Genomic DNA, 20,648 nt, shown 5'->3' with positions numbered 1-20,648 from the left:
GACGAGCTGAGCGCGGTGTCAGCAGCGCCAGGCAGCCACTCAGCACTGAAAGACTTCGCTAGTAACTAGTGTTCATTCTTTGGTTTGGTTTGTAATGGAAAATGAGGCTGATCAGTTTTATCGGCAGCTTCCAAAAGTGGTAAGTCAACAAAACGTACTGGGGAAATACCAGAAGAAGAAGTAGGAGTTTAGCGTTAATAAGTTAACGTTATTATTTGTAATACATGCTAACGCCAGCATTTTGAATGTCGTCCAGGAGCTACATGCCCATCTCAATGGATCCGTCAGCTTCCAGACCATGGAGAAGCTACTCGCCCGCAAACCGCATCTCAATATTGAACACAGCATGACCGCTATCCGTAGCGGCCAGCGGAGGACACTGAACGAGTGCGTAATAACGTTATCTGTCTGGCTTTGTGGTTTGTGAAATAGCTTTTGAATCGGAGTTGCTATCCGAGCTCAATAGAAAACCTAACGTTACTGTCCGTCGTGTAGTATCTGTATTACATGATTTATTTGTTTGTGTATGTATTCGTTTGTTCAACGATGGAGACTCGATCACCAAACAAACAAAAGCTCTTTGTGTATTCAGATGGTAAACAAATACTTGGCTAGACAAAAGCAGGCTGACAAAGTAGGGGGCTTCAGTGAATGGGCCTATGCAGAATGTGGATTTGTTCTTCCTGGACAATGTGAGCATTATGCGTGTCTGCAGGTGTTTTCAGGTCTTCAAGGTCATCCATCAGTTGGTGGATACAGAGGAGGATATCCTGATGGTAAGGATTGCCTGTCTGGGGAAAAAAGCTGCTTCTTATCGTTTTCTTTTTTTGTCCAAGTTCATCATATTCACAATATGGGCTTCTGTGTTTTGTTCCAGGTAGCCACTGATGTTATCAGGGAGTTTGCAGCAGACGGTGTCAAATATTTAGAACTGAGAAGTACACCAAGGGAGGAGAAAAACACAGGCAAGGAAATCCAAGATAGAGCAATATACTGTGACTTTGTGGTTGTTTTATGGAAGTTAAGAGGATTACACATTTCTTGTCTAATTATCAGGATTGACAAGAAGGAGATATGTTGAAACTGTCATCAAAGCCATCCACCAGTGTAAAAATGAGGGAGTGGATATTGATGTCAGGTGAGTTGGCAATGCTTCACCTGTATTTTTCAATATAGCTATTTCAGAACTTTTATCTTGTTGGTATCTCAGGGTTCCTATACGCAAGTATGGAAAGCATGGAATTCAATCCCTGCATCAGGCTCTGGCTTCAGAAATGTTCACATGATAAGCTGCCGGCTGTAAGATGCCAGCAGTGATGCTTCTTTATCACCAGTAGTCTGGTCTAGTCTTTGAGTCTGGAAAAGTATGGAATTTTGAAATGGCAAATGTGTAGGAACTCTGGTATCTGCTGTTATTCTGATACACAGGAAGTAAGATCACCACCACAAGACTACACAATGTTTTGATGCAATTCGTGAATGCTACTGACAATAATGCTGATACTAAAAATGTGTTTTCAAGGTTCCTGGTGGCTGTTGACCGCAGGAATGGGACTGAAGTTGCCATGGAGACGGTGAAGCTGGCTGAGGACTTCATGCTTTCCACTGATGGATTGGTGGTGGGACTGGACCTCAGCGGGGATCCAACGGTTAGACAGTTTAAGGCATTTTGCTGGATTGTATTTATGTTACGACCCGGTCTAGGGTCAGGCTGCAATATAAAATGCACATAGAAACCAGGTGTAAAATGTAACAAACTGCACAATTTTATTGCGAGGCACCAAACATGGGTTACGTTAACAGTGCAAATTTGATAAAACGGATTTAAGCAATGGCTCAGGGTGAACATTAGCCAAAACCCACACTAAATACCACCCACCAACTAACTAAGGACTAAACAAATGAAAGAAAAGACAATAATAAACCTACCTCCCTCAACTAAACCAAAACCAGGAGAAAACTGAAATTAAAAGGCCCCTACAGCTTCAGATAAGCTATGTGGCTAAGGACTAGGCTATTTACAACACGCCAGAGCACACTGGTTGGAGGCGTGAGGGGGAAGACCAGCAGCAACACCACTCAGTTACGCGTGATTTCTATTTGCACATAGGTTACGCAATAACCACGCCCTGTGCCCGCCTACGCAGCAGTCAAGCACCGGGATTGGCCAGGAGCAAGTCTTTTGTGAAAAACTGTAAAACCAATTTTTGAGGGGTTAAACTACTTGGAGTCATTATAAATGATGACGTATGGGAAAGTCAATGTAATAATAGTTGTGTTGAAGGGGACTCTTGTTGTATTGTGTGGTTAATTGAAAACTAATGATGTTTGTCTCTGCATAGGAGGGGCTGCATCCTTCAATGGGGGATTCATGTCCCTGCTTCTGACAGGGGAAGGCACCAGGACTGCTTCCAGGAGGAAGGAGGGAGATGGCGGGGGAGGGTGGGGGGATGGGATGGGGGGGAGGAGGAGGGAGGGGTGATGGGATGGGGGAGGGGGAGCAGGGTGAAGGAAGGAGGCCGGGAGATGGCAGGGGAGGGAGGGGTGGGGGGATGGGATGAGGGTGGGGGAGCAGGGTGAAGGAAGGAGGCCAGGAGATGGCAGGGGGCCAGGGGGGGGGGGGGGCAGAGGGACGACTTCAAATCCCCTGCAGGAATCGCACTTCTCCGCATACAATGCGGTGTGTTAAGGTGACCGCCTTAACCCCTAGACCATCAGCCTAGGTAACTTACAATGGATCTCTAGGCAGTTTTGTTATGGCTTTCCCAATGAAAGACTTGAAAAGGTTTTAGTGTCCGTACCGGGATTCAAACCACAAACCTTTAGGTTGGAAGGCATGGACTTTCACCACTGGACTACAGCCCAGCTCAAACACACAGAACATGCAGCAAGTCAAATAGATGTGGTTAAGATTATGGTTTTCTTAACCACGACCATACCCTAAACCAATTGATATGGGGGGGGGGGGGGGGGGGGGGGGGTATATATATATATCTTTTATATTTTGTTTTCAATTATTAATATTATTTTCACATTTACTAATCATTAACCACTATTCAGGAATTGACCGACTAATCAGCAACTATCTAATGATGAACTAATATATTCACGAACTGACATGTATTAATCATTAAAGAAACAGTTAACTGCTCTGAGTCTGCACTGAGTGCTCATAAGTGTCAAAATAGAAAACCAGATTCAAACATAGGCAGAATGGTTCCAGGTCCATGTTTATCATACCAGAATGGTAGCACAACAATACAAAACTCACAGCAACAAGTAGACCAGTGGTTTATTGATAGTATTCTGTGACATCACCACACAGACATCTTGGTCTGATTGTAATCAATTAACAGGTGATTACAATCTAATTACACACACAGCCAATGAGCTGTGTGTAGTGTAAAGTGCCATATTGGTGGGAAATGCATGTGACATCATGGGAATACTATGAATAGACAAGTCCAAGTGAATCAGTTGTTATTAAGCTTTATACGAGGCGGACGAGTCTGTTGTGGCCTTCAGCTTCACCTTGTCAGTCTCACCGTGAGCATGGGCGCCTGGCCAATCCCGGTGCTTGACTGCTGCGTAGGCGGGCACAGGGCGTGGTTGTTGCGTAACCTATGTGCGAATAGAAATCACACCTCAGTTACTGCTGGGCTCCCCCACCATCTTGCAGAATCCAGGGAGTTTTAAAGGCAGTGTGCTGCGGGGTCGACCAATCCACAGCCACCACCGGCCAATCATTGCCGATTGCCATCACCTGTAGAACAAAGATCCACTCACAACAATGTGAGCTCTCACTCAGCACAACCACATGCATACAGGGAATTAACAAGAAACATAAGGGAATACAATACAAATACGGCCTAAGGCCGTAACACACGTATATATCACATTCTAATTAACTTGGTTTTTATTCCTAAGGTGGGGCATGGCAAAGATCTACTTCCTGCCCTACAGAGGGCCAAGAGCTGTGGACTGAAACTAGCGCTGCACCTCTCAGAGGTATGACCGTAACACTGTGACATTATTAGTTGTCTCTTCACATCATCTGCGATTAGATTGCTTTGACATTACAATAAAAACGGTTTCAGGTCCCATCCCAGTTGGAGGAGACAGACTTGCTGCTGAATCTTCCTCCAGACCGGATCGGTCATGGCACCTTTTTACATCCTGAAGTGGGCGGGTCTCAAAGCCTTGTTGACAAAGTGGTGAAGAACAACATTCCGCTGGGTAAGATCAAAATGAAAAACACATTATGGGTTGCATTGATATGTTACATGTGTCATCTGGTTCTTGATTTCCAAACCCTTTTTTCTTTATTGTAGAACTATGCTTGACATCGAATGTCAAAGGACAAACTGTGTCATGTTATTCCCAACATCACTTCCAGTACTGGTACCAGTTGGGACACCCATGTGTGATTTGTGTAAGTTTCCTGTCTGTGCACTTGTCTGCCTCTTCCCGATGTTCTTTTAGAAGCATTTAATATACAGTTTGTTGATGATCATATTGACATAGAACTTTTCAGTAATAATGAAATAATTATATATATTTTTTTTCCTTTTTAGCTCATTCTATCAATTATACCATACATGTATTTGACAATTTATGCCCCGCAAAAATGTCAACAAAAAAGTGTATTTTTATATTAAATTTTAATTGTTACTTTAAGGAAAACGAAGTGCTGACTTTGTTTACCTGGTGCATATACAAATTCCAACCAATAAAACAAATACAGATTTTTGAACTATCCCTAAGTGATATCCCATTGGCTTACACTTGAATGATCCCTCCCCAATATCCTGTTTCAACAGGAAATACATCATATTAAGGAAGCAAGATGCTCTCAAAATGCAGGTTCATTGGGACTTTAGGACACATTTAAATAGCTGGAATAAATGGTTTTGTTTTCTGGGTTACAGACTGATGATAAGGGAGTCTTCTGCACAGACTTGTCTCAGGAATATCAGCTGGCAGCTTCTACATTTGGTCTCAGCCACGAAGCCATATGGAAGCTCTCCCAGCAGGCCATAGACTGTACCTTCGCACCAGATACCCTGAAACAGCAGCTGAAACAGAGGTGGATGGAACTACAGTCCCAAGTGTTCCAGTGACTTCCAGTGGAGCCTGAAGCCAAAGAGGGTGAATTCCGGAGCACACGGTCGATTTATTTCTGGTGCAAACAGACCAAGTTTTGACTCTCTGAGGAAGTCCTCACTGACAGAGTTTAGACTCTGAGGAAGTCCTCACTGACAGAGTTTAGACTCTGAGGAAGTCCTCACTGACAGAGTTTAGACTCTGAGGAAGTCCTCACTGACAGAGTTTAGACTCTTGAGGAAGTCCTCACTGACAGAGTTTAGACTCTTGAGGAAGTCCTCACTGACAGAGTTTAGACTCTTGAGGAAGTCCTCACTGACAGAGTTTAGACTCTTGAGGAAGTCCTCACTGACAGAGTTTAGACTCTTGAGGAAGTCCTCACTGACAGGAGTTTAGACTCTGAGGAAGTCCTCACTGACAGGAGTTTAGACTCTGAGGAAGTCCTCAGACAGAGTTTGACTCTGAGAAAGACACTTTTGTGTTGAAATATAAGTCTGTTTGCGGCACAATACATTGCTTAAATCGACCGTGTGCTCCAGAATTCATCCTTTATTTTTGATCACTTGTTATGACCCTGGGTCATATGTACTGTATATTTTGTCATGTGTTAGCATCATCCCTTTCCTCCTCAGTGTGTGTATAGAGACAGTCCGCATGTCCAGGGAACACCCACAAAATGTTAAACGGCTGGCGTGCGAGTGGGGTAAAACCGCCGATATATCTCAATGGGCTGACTCACCAAAAGACGGTGCTGCGGCTCTAAACTACATGTTTGGGGGTTCTAGAGCAGAACACAAGACGTCTGCGCAGATGTGCGTTTACTGCGGTGGCTAAATCCCCGATCGTGTCTGCCTGGGCTGGCCTATCAGCTAAATTCTAACTTTGCTGAATGGATAGAACGGGGGAATTTACCCCACCCTGACCCCGCCCCCAGGCTAACCCAGTGTCTATTGTGGGCGTTCCCAAACATGCGGACTGTCTCTATTGCAGTGTGATTGAGAAATGAGATGCAGGTGGTCTGCATCCTGATTGGCCTGGTGGCTGATTGGCTGGTGGAGATCATTTAAGCCAGCTGATGCCATCCTTCTGCCCCTTGCTCTCTCACGGTAACACTTTACAATAACGTACACAAATAATGTAGTAGTTACTAGTAAACTAATCATTAACTAATAGTTAATGAATAATTTGTCATTAGTCAATCACTAGTTATTGAGTAGGTAGTCATTAGTTAATGATTAGTATCTTAGTTCCTGAGTAGAGTAGTTAATCATTACTTAATGATTATTAAATGTCAGCTCATGAATAGTTAATCATTAGTTGAGGTCACATTGTGAGTATAGTAGGTAATCATTAGTTCATGATTAGTTGTTAGTTCCTTAGTAGAGTAATTACTCATTAGTTAATGGTTAGTCAATGGTCAGTTTGAGTATATAGTTAATTGTTAGTTACTCGTTACTTAATTATTACCTGTCCATTAGTTACTCTTTTTGTGTACCCTATTGTAAAGTGGTGCATCATACTCCGTAGTTCATGAATACTGAATCATTACAGATCCATAGTATGGCTCTACCGACTAACAGGCTGGTTAGCTCAGATGGTAGAGAACCAGACTTACAATTTAACAATCTTGGGGCTGAGGGTTAAAATATCACCTGGAGCGAGTATTTATTTGGATATATTTCACTTTATATTAAGGTACACAAAAAGTAACAAATGGACAGGTAATGATTCAGTACTCAAACTACTGAGTCTGATGCACCACTTTACAATAGGGTACACAAAGACTAACTAATGGACAGGTAATAATTAAGTAATAATTATTATTTAAATAAATAGTTTGCAGTGCAGTTTACCATTTACATAAGTTAAGACCTGGTTGTTAGACACAAAGCCATTCAAGTCTGTAAACACTAAGTTACGTCTACAGAGGAAGACCACATTTACAAAAAGCAGAGGTTCAGTTAAGAGGCAGCAAAGGTTCAAGATGGTGGCTGCCATTGTTGGAAGTGAAAGAGCAAGGGGCAGAAAGATGGCATCAGCTGGCTTAAATGATCTCCACCAGCCAATCAGACAGCAGCAATCCCAGACCCCTGACCAGGCCAATCAGGATGAACACCACCTGCATCTCATTTCTCAATCACACTGAAGCACACACACACTGGACTGAGGAGGAAAGGGATGATGTTAACACATGACAAAATATACAGTACATATGACCCAGGGTCATAACATCACTCAGTCCCTTTTCCGAGAGGGAAGGCTCATCAGCTGATGCGTGGATATTCACTTTTTGGAGCCTAAAGCCAATTATATACCTCAGGGATTCTAAGTTACTTTTTACAGATGTTTACTTTACAGTGTGTTTAATTAATGGAAAGTAAACCATCCCTATTTAATACCACTAATTGTGTTTTATTTATTTTCTGATGTACTACATGAGGCAGAGTGGTATTGGACAGTATGGCAAAACAGAATGTAGCACACAATCAGAACAACAAACATGTTTGTTTACACGTAAAAGAAAATTCCTGTGAATTTGGGGCACTCAATATATAAACTGAAACATAAAAATAAAGATCTGACAGCAGGCACGGCTCCAGGATTTTTTCTAAGAGGGGGCTTGGGGGAGGCTAGACCAATATGTGGCGGTGCTAAGAAAATAGTCGATTTTCATGACTTCAGTTACTTTATAATTAAGTCTCCCCTGCCCCCAAATAAAACCAGATATGGCACACAGCACATTCAAAATGTTGTCTTTAAATGTTTGACCAAAGAATATAGAAAAATATATAGCTATAAGTGACCACAAGGCAATGACAAAAACTTTCACATGCAAAGGTTTAGGCATGAGGAGTGATTGGTTAGGTTTAGGCATGCAGAGTGATGATTGGTTAGGTTTAGGCATGATTAGTGATGATTAGTTAGGTTAATATCATCAGAGTAAGAAAAAGTCCACAATGGAAATAAGCATTTTGATTGATTGACTTTATTCATGGTTATAGAGACAAAAGATCCAAGGGATAGCATGTAAAAGTGTAAACACTTATTTCCAACATGGTCCCTGATGTTTTGTGTTCTCAACCTCAATGATTTTTTTTAATGTATGTATTCCATCTGGGCAGTTTTATAAGTATCTTTTTTATCAATGATCAAATATATTCAATCAATCAAGAATGGCTGGTTATTAACTTTACACATTTGTTTATTTAAAAATAAAAAAAGATACCAAAACGCTTGAGGGGGCTTAACTGGGGCTTAGGTGATTTGTGAGGAGGCCATTAGCCCCTCTTACCCCGGTCTAGCGCCGTCCCTGCGACAGTCTGTCGGGTGCTCTTCATTTATTCCTTTGGAGATATTCGGGCTTCTCCAAACTACAGACCACCTTGGTGCTGCTGTGTAGCCATATGCAGTCCTATATGCAGCACTTCTTATTGTCATGGCTTCTTTCCAAATTTGCCTTGCTTGTCCTTATTCTTCTTGAATTTGCCATGTTGCGAGTCCTTCTTTTTGAGTTTCCCATGCTGTGCTTCCCCTGGTTTTGCTATGTGGCTCCCACCATCCAGTTTCCTCTTCTTGTCGCTGTTGGGAGTAGGACGTCACATTACAATCGTACATTCCTACAATAACCGTGCATCGTTGCCAAAGATTCTGGATGTTACTGCACCTCTTGATGCTGACGATAGCTGTGCCCCCTGCCGTCTTCAACACCTGGTCCCATTCCTCGTCGTTTCCACGGATCTTGTACCTGTAAGAACATAACAAAACGTTACAGCTACCAAGAGCATCGGCCTGTCACTCCGATGTAAAATACCTCCACAAATAATGACCGAGACACGCCCTCCCTCACACTCACTCATCAAGGTCCATCTCCTTGACTTTCTCGATGTCCTGCTTGTGCTTCTCCTCAAACTCCTTCGCTGCATCATTCTGGTGAGCGAGGGAAAAAGTCAAGTCATAACCTCTCAAAGAAAAAAGGCAAAATATTAGGTCCCTGAGAGTGGTGAGAGAACGCATACCAGATCATCATGAAGGCTTCGGGCAGTAGGCTCCATGGCAACATCTTTAGAGGCCACCATCTCTGCCTCGATAGCTTTTTCTTGGATGCTGCTGAAGATCTATAATAGCAAAGGCAAGAATACTAGTGGGCACTATGATTTTAATGGTAGGTTTTCTGACTAGAACGTCCTCTTTGCCAAAAGATTATGATTGCCCGCTAACTCACCTGCACAAATTTACGGATGAGGCGGTTGAAGAGGCCCATGAGCTGTGAGCTTGGGAGCTCAATTTCCTTCTCCAACTGATCCACTGACTTGTGCTGCAGCCCCACGCCCAACAGCAAAGCCTGGACAGGAACACAGACCGTTAACATCTAGGAACCAATTGTTAGTTCACAGCAACAAAGGGAGACCCGAAACAATGTGAAACTTACACGCTGTGCTACAGAGAGGGAGATGTCTCCCAGCTGCTTGAGGAAGAACAGGCGCGCCACGGTGGGGATCAGGTCCATAATGAGGTGGTAGTCCACCATGTTCCTTGAATACAACTCCAGGCGTTTGAGGTCGTATGGGCTGAAGTGGGCTGCAAGCTCAGCGCTAGCGAGTGCTGTGGAGGTCAGAGAGGAAGTCAGGTGAAGTCTGGTAAGATGCTGTGGATAGTTGATCAGTGTCGAGCGGGAAGTAAAAGGAGTCTTACTGCTCATCTGCTCCTTGGTGTTCTTGTTCTGCAGGATGTTGAGCGCCATGGTCGGGTTGAAGCTGCTGAACTGGTAGGAGAGCAGAGACAGGAAGCGCCGGCGGAAATCTGAGGAAAATAGAAATTGTTCAGCAGGACGTATCCCTGTGTCAAACAAACAAGATCTCGACCTGATGTAGTCCAGAAAGGGTTGTGACAGTTGTGGTAGTTCACCTTTCCAGAAGGCGGACAGCCACTGGCCCTGCTCTGGGTCTTCATCTGTATTCAACTCCTTCAGCATCACACAGGAGTGCTCCCCTGTCAGGTCATTCTACACACAAAGCAACACACAACGTGTGACAACAGAACAACACGACGACACACTTTTCACTCAAAACATAAGAGGTTTCACACTTACAGGAGTTTGCCTTAAGTAGACTGGGGTATAACCAGCTTTCTTCCAGAACCTGTCAATGTTGCAAAAAAAGAGTTGAGATCTCACTGCTAAGAATAAGGCGGAGGGGTTCAACTTTGTATGTGCAGTTGAGCGCAGAGCGCGCTAGAAATGAGCGTGCAATATTTGTCGTTTCAAACTAAATCTGCAGAAATCTCACAGCCACCCCAAAAATATCCAGGGACACTCACTTGAGCAACGGTGCGGTAAGGCCATAGGAAACTCCTAGATAGTCCAGTCTCTCGGCCCGTCTCTCGCTCAGCTTCAGCAGTAGAGGAGGGAGCTCCTTTCTGGGAGTGAGAACCTCCTCCAGAAGACTGACAGCCTGGACAACCAATGACAAGAGAGCTACCATCAGCATTCAAAATAATGTGTGTAACTTGCCAGGAGTTGTATTTCTCCTCTAGTTACACTTCATGGGGGAGGGGGGATGCTGTCTCTCAAAAGAGCAGTATATTTCAAGCCTCTGACTGTGCTTTACCTCACTGCTGACGGAGGTGATCTCGCTGTTGGTTGCATGTGCGTTTTCATCCATGGTAGGAAACTTGCCCTCGTAGTACATCTGCAGCAGCTGGAGCGCTCTTGAGCCGTAGCCCATCTGTTGGACATGTTGACACCCAGTTACATACATGCAGATTCAATAACAAATGGGGTAAACAAGCTGGAGGTCAAGATGTACACTTACCCCCTGGTAGTCTGGGTTGACGGCGATCCTCACCACTCTGGCTCCGGAGAGGCCGCCAAACTCTGGGTCTTGGAACTGCGGAGAGAAGAGCGGAGGATCCATGAGAGCAACGTGGAAACATCAGCCGTGACGATTTTGTAAAAAACATCTACCGTAAATTCCGGACTATAAGCCGCGGCTTTTTCCCCGTTTTTTGGGCTTTTTTGGCCCCTGCGGCTTATATAACGGTGCGGCTTATCTATGGATTTTTTCAGAAAAAAAACACAAAAAAAAAAACGGAATTCTCTCTTCTTTAGCACTCTTTCTAACTATAAATCCACTTCTGTTTTAATTTCCTCTCTTGCCCTCTTTTCACCACACTGTATGACACTGTGTGCACTGTAAAAAAGAAACACAGGTGGTGTTGTGTTATGTTGTTTTGTTGAAATGTTAATAAATGGGAGCTTCCTCAAACAGCCATCTCTTTCCCGACAATCACCTCTGTGCATGAACCCTTACATATGGTAATTAAACATTAAAACACAAAAAAAAAAAAAAAAAAAATACCATTAAAACACCCGCGGCTTATAGTCCGGTGCGGCTTATATATGTAAAAAACAGTCAACTTTGCAGGTGCGGCTTATACTCCGGTGCGGCTTATAGTCCGGAATTTACGGTATATGTGTGGTAGGGGTGTCACAGTACACAAAAGTCACCGTTCGGTGCGAATATGGTACAACGGAGAAAAAAGCAACAAATCCCAAATTCAGTTTTTTTCCCTTCGAATTTTTCTGAATTCTGTTTTGTAATAAGTGGGAATGAATAAATGTCCACAATTTAATAAGATCTAGGCAATCCACACAAAAAGGTTTAACTCTAGAGCAGCATTTTCAAAGTGTGGGGTGCGCCTCCCTCTCAGATGTCTGTATTCCAGCTGTTTGACAGGGCAAAGGCATTTCCTTCCACTTTAAATCTTTATTGTACACAAGTTTGTAAACAGAGTGCATGTGGAGTAGCCTAATACTCCCACCCACCCCTCCCCCGGGTGGCGTTCACTTTCCCGACTAAGTAGGCTAACGTTATTGGATGCAAGTTTTTTTTACCATAATGATTACGTTCGGTCATCATAGTGGATTATTGGAACATGACAAGGAGTCATCCCCCTCTTCCTCGCCGCATCTTGCTTGACATCTCACGTGATGTAAGTTGCTCGTTTACAAGTTAACAACTTGTAATGTAACGTTTAGCCGCGACACGCAAGTATAAAGGACTAAAGGAAAGTAATTTATAGTTTCACGTCGCGGCTACGTAAAGTTACATTAGCAAGCTTACCTCATTGGCTTGATGTTGACAGAATTTGCAAAACAGCTTATCGCCTGAGTCATAAAAGTCATTAGGATACTGCTCTGCACTCGCTTTTTTGACGACGGTAAAGGGGGAGCAGCTGGACGCTTCAATAGCTGTGTTTCCATTACAGTTTTTCGCAAAAGAATTGCGATATTTCTACAACTTCGACAATGTACAATTGCGACTTGTAGGCGTTTCCATTGAAGTTGCGTTTGAGTGATTCCCCGTTGCAGCAGCTGCCACAGTGATTACGCACGGGGATCTGCCCCATATCCCGTCCCCTGCATGCTCAAATCCAACCAATGGTCAATGGAAATCCCAACATGAAGTTACAATGCATATAAACGAGCCTGATTATCAATTCAAAAGAAAATGAGTCGCAAAATGTTGCTGGCTGCGTGAATGCAGTCAGCGCGACAGGCAGAGGAAAAAAGGTAGCCTAATAGCCTACAACTGGTCCGATTTAGAGATGGAGGGGGGAAAAGGCTGATTTGGTTCTATAATTGCACCTGAAACGTGTGCAATGTATTAGCCTACTCACAGTCACTGTATTCACTTCAGACAGCACCACCGCACCAGTGTGTGCTTTTCATCCTCTCATCTCGCCGCTGTGCCAAATGCGCGCACACAGGCAGCCTGCTGTCACCATGGACCGATTTCTGCCATTAAACATTATCTAATTTGCCCGGCTACGCTTTTGCACAACACTCGTCTTTCTGCTAGGTAGCGTTGCTTCAAAGTTTTCCACTTGCTGCGGAGGTTTTGACACGGCTATCGAACCTTACTTACCAAACTTATTTTCCGCTCCTTTTCCAAGGGATAATATGGGTCACATGACGTGCAAATGCGAAAAATGTGTTTCCATTACACTTTTGCGATAAACTGCTATATCGACACGTCTGAAAAACCACCTCATGAGAGCGAAAAAACTTTTTGCGATATTTGGGAGGTTTTTCGAAATTCACGTGTTTCCATTACCCAATTTCTATTGCGATATTTAGATTTTGCGCATTTCTGAGGGTAATGGAAACACAACTAATGTTGTTGTGGTTTTGTGAAGTAGCACGGAAGCTACGGCTTGTAAACACACTGGAGCGACCCACGGTAATGTTTCCTCTCCACAAAACGTTCCATTCAGTGAACGCGGATTTCTATGGCCCGTGTGTCGTTTTGGTGCGTCTTCTTCTGTGGCGTTTATGGCGTTCCAACAGCGTTTAGGTGCTTTATAGCCGATAGGTTTAACTGTGCCTGGCTGAGCCACGTGTAACGTATAGGGCAAGCCGACTTAATATAAGTCCAGTGTGCAATAAAGATAATTGGCACGGAATGTATACTTACTCTACGTATTGTGCTTACTTTAGACGTATTCTACTTATTTTTGCTTCCATTGCATTTACTACTGTTTATTCTATGCTATGTTGTGTTCTTATTCTGCTTATTTTGCTTACTATCGCATTTACTACTGTTTATTTTATGCTATGTGTGTTCTGTGAGCGAGCTACTGTAACTTGTCCCAATTTCCCCCCGGGGATCATTAAAGTCTTTCTGATTCTGATTACCACCACCTTCTGGATTTCGACGTATTCGTCATGTCGCTTCACGCACCGAACCGTGACGCCCATACCGTGACTTCACGGGACGAATACACGTAACGCGACACCCCTGATGAGTGTGAGCAATGTGTACCTGTTCTGACACAGTCCAGGGGATGAGGTCACCAGAGGCCTTCTTTCCTCTAGACAGACTGTTCAGGATGGATTGACGGGATATCTCCCCCTCCAGACACACCTGAAGGATCAAAGAAGGAATATTGATATATGCGAGTCAAGACAAACAGGTTTGTTGTCACAAAGTACTATATAGGAAGACACAAAACATAATAATAACTACAACAAGAAACGAGGCCAAAGCTTGTGTATGTGTGAATTAAGTGAATGGCAGAGGCAGACTGTAGGGGAGTAAACAAAGAAAGGAATGGCTGATAGGGAGTTACAGTGGGGTAAGGTTGCAGGATGTGATGAATGAAAAGGTCTTTATTTTGGACTTAATGGAGGGGCTATAAGAGAAGGCTCCCCACTAGCTGCGTTTTCAAATGCAGGGAATGACACACGCACAGACATGAGGAGTCCCGGGGTGTCTTACCTGCACCACAGCCAGGACCTCAGGTAGTGAGTTCTGTGTGGTGTCTTACCTGCACCACAGCCAGGACCTCAGGTAGTGAGTTCTGTGTGGTGTCTTACCTGCACCACAGCCAGGAGGACCTCAGGTAGTGAGTTCTGTGTGGTGTCTTACCTGCACCACAGCCAGGACCTCAGGTAGTGAGTTCTGTGTGGTGTCTTACCTGCACCACAGCCAGGACCTCAGGTAGTGAGTTCTGTGTGGTGTCTTACCTGCACCACAGCCAGGACCTCAGGTAGTGAGTTCTGTGTGGTGTCTTACCTGCACCACAGCCAGGAGGACCTCAGGTAGTGAGTTCTGTGTGGTGTCTTACCTGCACCACAGCCAGGACCTCAGGTAGTGAGTTCTGTGTGGTGTCTTACCTGCACCACAGCCAGGACCTCAGGTAGTGAGTTCTGTGTGGTGTCTTACCTGCACCACAGCCAGGACCTCAGGTAGTGAGTTCTGTGTGGTGTCTTACCTGCACCACAGCCAGGACCTCAGGTAGTGAGTTCTGCGTGGTGTCTTACCTGCACCACAGCCAGGACCTCAGGTAGTGAGTTCTGTGTGGTGTCTTACCTGCACCACAGCCAGGACCTCAGGTAGTGAGTTCTGTGTGGTGTCTTACCTGCACCACAGCCAGGACCTCAGGTAGTGAGTTCTGTGTGGTGTCTTACCTGCACCACAGCCAGGACCTCAGGTAGTGAGTTCTGTGTGGTGTCTTACCTGCACCACAGCCAGGACCTCAGGTAGTGAGTTCTGCGTGGTGTCTTACCTGCACCACAGCCAGGACCTCAGGTAGTGAGTTCTGCGTGGTGTCTTACCTGCACCACAGCCATGACCTCAGGTAGTGAGTTCTGTGTGGTGTCTTACCTGCACCACAGCCAGGACCTCAGGTAGTGAGTTCTGTGTGGGAGGGACAGGTGTCTTACCTGCACCACAGCCAGGACCTCAGGTAGTGAGTTCTGTGTGGGAGGGACAGGTGTCTTACCTGCACCACAGCCAGGACCTCTGGTAGTGAGTTCTGTGTGGGAGGGACGGGGGGCAGGAGGCAGAAGAGGTGATGGGCCGGGGCGTCCGACAGCATCTGGAGGTCGTTGGGTGAATTCTGGGGCCAAAGAAAGCATCGAGTCAGCAAATATCACAGGCTGAGGAGGATGTAGCCCTGTTGTCTGACAATATGATCCCAGAGGAAATATGAAGTCTTTGATTACGGATGAAAAAAGATGGCACCTTGTAGTGTGATGCCACATAAAGAGCCATCAACCTCTGCAGGAAGGCCTCCGATGCCTTGTGGTAACAGAACAGTGTGTCTCTGTTCACATAATATCTGGACAGTCGGGGCTAAGGACAACAGCACAAGAAGAAACTGCAACTGTCTGGCTTTAGACATCACATACTGTGTGGCTTTAGACATCACATACTGTGTGGCTTTAGACATCACATACTGTGTGGCTTTAGACATCACATACTGTGTGGCTTTAGACATCACATACTGTCTGGCTTTAGACATCACATACTGTGTGGCTTTAGACATCACATACTGTGTGGCTTTAGACATCACATACTGTGTGGCTTTAGACATCACATACTGTGTGGCTTTAGACATCACATACTGTGTGGCTTTAGACATCACATACTGTGTGGCTTTAGACATCACATAATGTCTGGCTTTAGACATCACATACTGTGTGGCTTTAGACATCACATACTGTGTGGCTTTAGACATCACATACTGTGTGGCTTTAGACATCACATACTGTGTGGCTTTAGACATCACATACTGTGTGGCTTTAGACATCACATACTGTCTGGCTTTAGACATCACATACTGTCTGGCTTTGGACATCACATACTGTCTGGCTTTGGACATCACATACTGTCTGGCTTTAGACATCACATACTGTCTGGCTTTAGACATCACATACTGTGTGGCTTTGGACATCACATACTGTCTGGCTTTAGACATCACATACTGTCTGGCTTTGGACATCACATACTGTCTGGCTTTAGACATCACATACTGTCTGGCTTTAGACATCACTTACTGTGTGGCTTTAGACATCACATACTGTGTGGCTTTAGACATCACATACTGTCTGGCTTTAGACATCACATACTGTCTGGCTTTGGACATCACATACTGTCTGGCATTGGACATCACATACTGTCTGGCTTTAGACATCACATACTGTCTGGCTTTGGACATCACATACTGTGTGGCTTTAGACATCACATACTGTCTGGCTTTAGACATCACATACTGTGTGGCTTTAGACATCACATACTGTGTGGCTTTAGACATCACATACTGTGTGGCTTTAGACATCACATACTGTGTGGCTTTAGACATCACATACTGTGTGGCTTTAGACATCACATACTGTCTGGCTTTAGACATCACATACTGTCTGGCTTTGGACATCACATACTGTCTGGCTTTGGACATCACATACTGTCTGGCTTTAGACATCACATACTGTCTGGCTTTGGACATCACATACTGTCTGGCTTTGGACATCACATACTGTCTGGCTTTGGACATCACATACTGTCTGCGCTAGAACGTTGCTACAGCCTTTAAAGCAAATAAAGGATACAGTTCACAGGACTGAGGGAGGGGACAACCGGAAATCAGCCTAGGGAGGTTGAGACAGTCCAGACAGAGCAGGTCATTCAGCCACTTCTCTACAGGGTCTCCTGAGGCATAACGGATGGCCTCGTGCAGTGACGCCTCATGGAGAGAGCGAGCTGTGTGGTGAAGACACTGGTTAGTCAGATGTGGTTAAATACTTCATACACTTCCATCGTAAACCACTGATAGTTGTTGCTTTTTTTTTTTTTAATATAAAGTATTTTCAGATTCCCCCGCCCCCCTCCCCCATTTTCTGAATTTTACTTGGCCAATTCCCCCCGCTGTCCCGGTCGTTGCTCCACCTCCTCTGCAGATCTGGGGAGAGTTGTAGACTAGCACATGCTTTCTCCGATACATGTGCAGTCGCCAATTGCTTCTTTTCACGCAGCACATGGGAGGATCACGCTATTCCCCCCAGTCCCCCCCTTCCCGAACAGGCGCCCCGACTGACCAGAGGAGGCACTAGTGCAGCGACCAGGACACATACCCTTAATCTGGCTTCCCACCCGCAGACACGGCCAATTGTGCCTGTACGGATGCCTGACCAAGCCGGAGGCAACCCGGGGGCATGATTCGGACGCCCCATTTGTGGAAGACTGCAACACCTACCTGCTGCTAGCCGAGCTGTGTTGGCGCTCCTGTTCTCTGCTGACATGCTCTGCTGGCTGTCTGCACTCTGCTGTCTCAACTGCTGAAGCAGTTTGAGGGACAGAGAACGCCCGGTGCCCTCATACCTGCACAGGTGAGTCAGAAACAAACACCATCCTCATTATCATTGGCAGGTTTGCATAACCACAAACCACATTTGTGAACAAAAAAAGAGTGACAAACCCATTGATTGTGGAAGCCATGAAAACCAGATAAGGACCCAGCAGCTTCTTAACCAAAGGAAGAGGAATGGCTGCAGCCTCATCAATGACCAGCAGCTCGGCCTGGCCCAGTTTCACTGCATCGCCTGGGTGGATGTACTGTTGGTCACAGGTCATCTGAGGTCACCAAAGGTCGTACACACAGACTACACAGACATGTTTTTTTATACTGCTGTGCATGATGACTTCAGGTCGTTCTGGGTCTTTTACCTGAATAGTCTGCCTGTGCTCTTTGAAAATGTTCACTCGCACCACTGCTTTGTTGAATTCTGGATTCAAAGACTGGATGATTTCATAGTCAAGATGCTCCTACAAATGCAGACGGGATGTGAAGTGGCATGTGTGATGTTGTCCATGACATTAACACAAGACAGATACAGAGAAGATACTCAAGTCAGCTTACCTGGTACTGCAGGGCATCAAAGCCTTTGAAGATGAATTCAAACATGGTGTGCAGGTTGTCTGGGCTCGGCGAGGTCACAAAGATATTGGAGTAGCTGTAATGGCCAGGGCATCATGAGCAACAATATGATCGAACAAATGTGAGACATTCCTGTGAGCTTAAAAGATGCATTAAAACAAATCTGTACCCAAAAGCCACCGCTCCAGCCACAGCCAGGCCTAGTGCTGCGGATTTGCCTCGTCCACGGGCAGCGGTCAGAGCCACGGTGCTCCTCAGGGTTTTCTCCGAGATGGCCTCAATGAACATCAGCACCGCCTTGGCCTAGAGGACAGGACAAGAAAATGACATGGTCAAATTACATTATCAAGACTGTTGCAAAATATAACAATATTTGAAGTTTCAAACCCATCAAGAATACTGCCCTGACTGTAGCACTGGTTGCTTGTAATCATGGTGATCTAGGACGTTTTTTTTTCTAACTGGTTTCACTGTCAGTCTGGATAAGAGCATCAGCTGAATGGCTTAAATATAAAATGTAAGATCTAGCCGCACTACTCATCTGAGGGCTTCTAACCTGGTCCATGGTCCTGCAGCTCTCCACCAACACGCCCACAGGCTGAGTGTCCCGAAGGGACTCCTTTAGATCCTTCAGCTCCTGCTCTCGTGGAGACAAACCCTCCTCCTGAAGGAGATGAGAGAACTGGTCAGGGATTCAGTGAGCATACAACAAGCACACAAGTGTATCGCCTTCTATTTCGGTTGATATGGAGCCCAGGTGTGCCTGTAAATACCTGAGTCTTTGGAGGAACAGGCTTGATATTTGCCATGTGGCTGGAGACGGGCAGGATGTTGAGTTGATCATCAATGACAACGCAGGTCTTGCAGGATGCGAGAGAAAGGATGAACCTGGAAATAGCAACGGCAAACTTAAAACATTTTCTTCCCCTTTTACCAGTTGATAAATATTCCAAGTGTCCATAAATGCCTAAAGAGAACCCACCGCTCATTGAATCTTCCCACCACGTCCTGATGGGCCTCGGTCCGGTATCGTGAGTGCACATCCTGGAGGAAAAGCAGCCACAGCAGGTTAAGTGTTTTGCACAGAGACGAGAAGCCAAAGAGGATGACAACAAGCATACAGTAGATGGAACAGCGTTGTGTGGACTTACCATAGTCATTGTGTACAGCTGCTTGAGGGAGTTCATTGTCCTGAGCAGTATGACCACTATACCACCTCCTTCAACAGTCTCCACTGTTCTCGCCAGGAGATTGGGAGTGAGAGCTTCAAAATCCTGAACGACAAGGAGCACGTGAGAACCCGCTTATAAACACGTGAGATGGCTGAGAGAGAAGATTGACTTTCCATAAGGCTCACCTGCAGGACGCACATGCCGAAAGTGTTTCCCAGGATCTTATGCGTCTCATTGTAGTAACAGTAGCGGATGTTGGTCGCGGCGACAAAGAGCTCAAACGGGTCGTCCTGCTTCAGGTTCAGAGTGCCTGTTTTAATCTTCTTCTGGAGCTGTTTCATGCGCCTCTTTCGATTACTGTTAATTAATTCACATGTGACAGGACATCAAACCCTCCTAAAAGTCCCAATGTGGATTAATAAAGTACTATCTTATCTAATCTTACCTCTCCTTTTCATATGATGAACTACGAGCTACAAAGTGTATGGTGTGTGTATGTATATTCACCTGCTAAAGCCAAGGTCTTTCTTGTAACACCACAGTACAGAGGGCCGTGCTCGGACAGCAGCTTTAGACAGCATATGATGCAGAATGACAACCTTGATGAGAGAAAGTGATTGAGACGATAGCTGAGAATTGCGTTGACACTCCTCTGTGACAGCAGTAAGTACAAGAAATCATTCTTACAAGCACAATGATACGGTGGTATAAAAAAAACATGTATCCATGGGGAACCAGGGTAGTGGTGAATATGGATTTACCTGGTCTCTCCCTCGATCTCCCACCACCACGAACATGGTGCGATGTTGCAGAGCCACACCATTCTCTATCTGGACACGAATCCGATTGTCCACTTTCTTCCGAAATGTCGCCATCGTCCCTTAAATTGAGTTACTGGGAGGGCAAATAACGTTGACAACAACATACACGTGTTAGGTGAAACAACCGCACAGTTGCATTCATAACGTTAACCACACGAACTCCTGTCACCTATTAATGCTCAATGATTCAGTCGTTTAAAATAATTACCTTGCGTTACAGACAAATTCGTTGTTGTGGAAAAATCCCAACATTAGAAATGCACGGGAGGGAAGAAGTTTATCTCACGTGGAGACACCAGTTAGTGGAGGACCCCTGATATGACGTCAAACCTGC

The 20,648-nt window shown here is 45.0% G+C and overlaps 2 protein-coding genes across 3 annotated transcripts; one reads left to right on the top strand and one right to left on the bottom strand.

Annotated features, from left to right (window-relative positions):
* Positions 1-51: 51 nt before the first annotated feature.
* mapda (N6-Methyl-AMP deaminase) lies at positions 52-5,322 on the top strand. Its single transcript, XM_083663222.1, has 10 exons — positions 52-139; positions 257-387; positions 716-776; positions 878-965; positions 1,057-1,138; positions 1,523-1,649; positions 3,928-4,008; positions 4,098-4,236; positions 4,332-4,432; positions 4,929-5,322. The coding sequence occupies exons 1-10, from the start codon at positions 95-97 to the stop codon at positions 5,118-5,120; spliced, it is 1,047 nt and encodes a 348-aa protein (XP_083519348.1). The 5' UTR covers positions 52-94; the 3' UTR covers positions 5,121-5,322.
* A 739-nt stretch (positions 5,323-6,061) lies between these two features.
* nat10 (N-acetyltransferase 10) lies at positions 6,062-20,590 on the bottom strand. 2 transcript variants are annotated; one of them, XR_014553886.1, is made up of 30 exons: positions 20,523-20,590; positions 20,255-20,387; positions 20,001-20,092; positions 19,679-19,850; positions 19,473-19,595; positions 19,304-19,365; positions 19,095-19,209; positions 18,878-18,985; positions 18,491-18,624; positions 18,304-18,397; positions 18,111-18,209; positions 17,863-17,999; positions 17,641-17,765; positions 16,997-17,147; positions 15,630-15,726; positions 15,388-15,504; positions 13,926-14,027; positions 10,914-10,988; positions 10,710-10,826; positions 10,420-10,553; positions 10,193-10,241; positions 10,009-10,105; positions 9,796-9,903; positions 9,533-9,705; positions 9,326-9,445; positions 9,120-9,218; positions 8,957-9,030; positions 8,768-8,848; positions 7,255-8,682; positions 6,062-7,193 (listed from the first exon to the last, which is right to left on the bottom strand). XR_014553886.1 is itself a non-coding variant. In XM_083663198.1 (29 exons), exons 2-29 carry the CDS (start codon positions 20,366-20,368, stop codon positions 8,538-8,540), a joined length of 3,114 nt encoding a protein of 1,037 aa, XP_083519324.1. In that variant the 5' UTR covers positions 20,369-20,387; positions 20,523-20,590; the 3' UTR covers positions 6,062-8,537. The 2 variants fall into 2 exon arrangements, 1 of the variants encoding a protein (XP_083519324.1); XM_083663198.1 differs by having other exon boundaries at positions 6,062-8,682.
* Positions 20,591-20,648: the final 58 nt, after the last annotated feature.

The sequence above is a fragment of the Poromitra crassiceps genome, assembly GCF_964638095.1.
Source record: "Poromitra crassiceps genome assembly, chromosome: 30".
Taxonomy (NCBI): Eukaryota; Metazoa; Chordata; class Actinopteri; order Beryciformes; family Melamphaidae; genus Poromitra; species Poromitra crassiceps.
This window is presented reverse-complemented; position numbering and strand designations above follow the sequence as displayed.

Coding starts and splice junctions, on each gene's coding strand:
- mapda (XM_083663222.1), top strand. CDS start 95: ATGGAAAATGAGGCTGATCAGTTTTATCGGCAGCTTCCAAAAGTG. Junction 388..715: donor CAGCGGAGGACACTGAACGA/GTGCGTAATAAC, acceptor GCGTGTCTGCAG/GTGTTTTCAGGTCTTCAAGG. Junction 1,650..3,927: donor ACCTCAGCGGGGATCCAACG/GTTAGACAGTTT, acceptor TTTATTCCTAAG/GTGGGGCATGGCAAAGATCT.
- nat10 (XM_083663198.1), bottom strand. CDS start 20,368: ATGGCGACATTTCGGAAGAAAGTGGACAATCGGATTCGTGTCCAGATA. Junction 19,596..19,678: donor TCGGCATGTGCGTCCTGCAG/GTGAGCCTTATG, acceptor CTTGTCGTTCAG/GATTTTGAAGCTCTCACTCC. Junction 19,366..19,472: donor AGCTGTACACAATGACTATG/GTAAGTCCACAC, acceptor CTTTTCCTCCAG/GATGTGCACTCACGATACCG.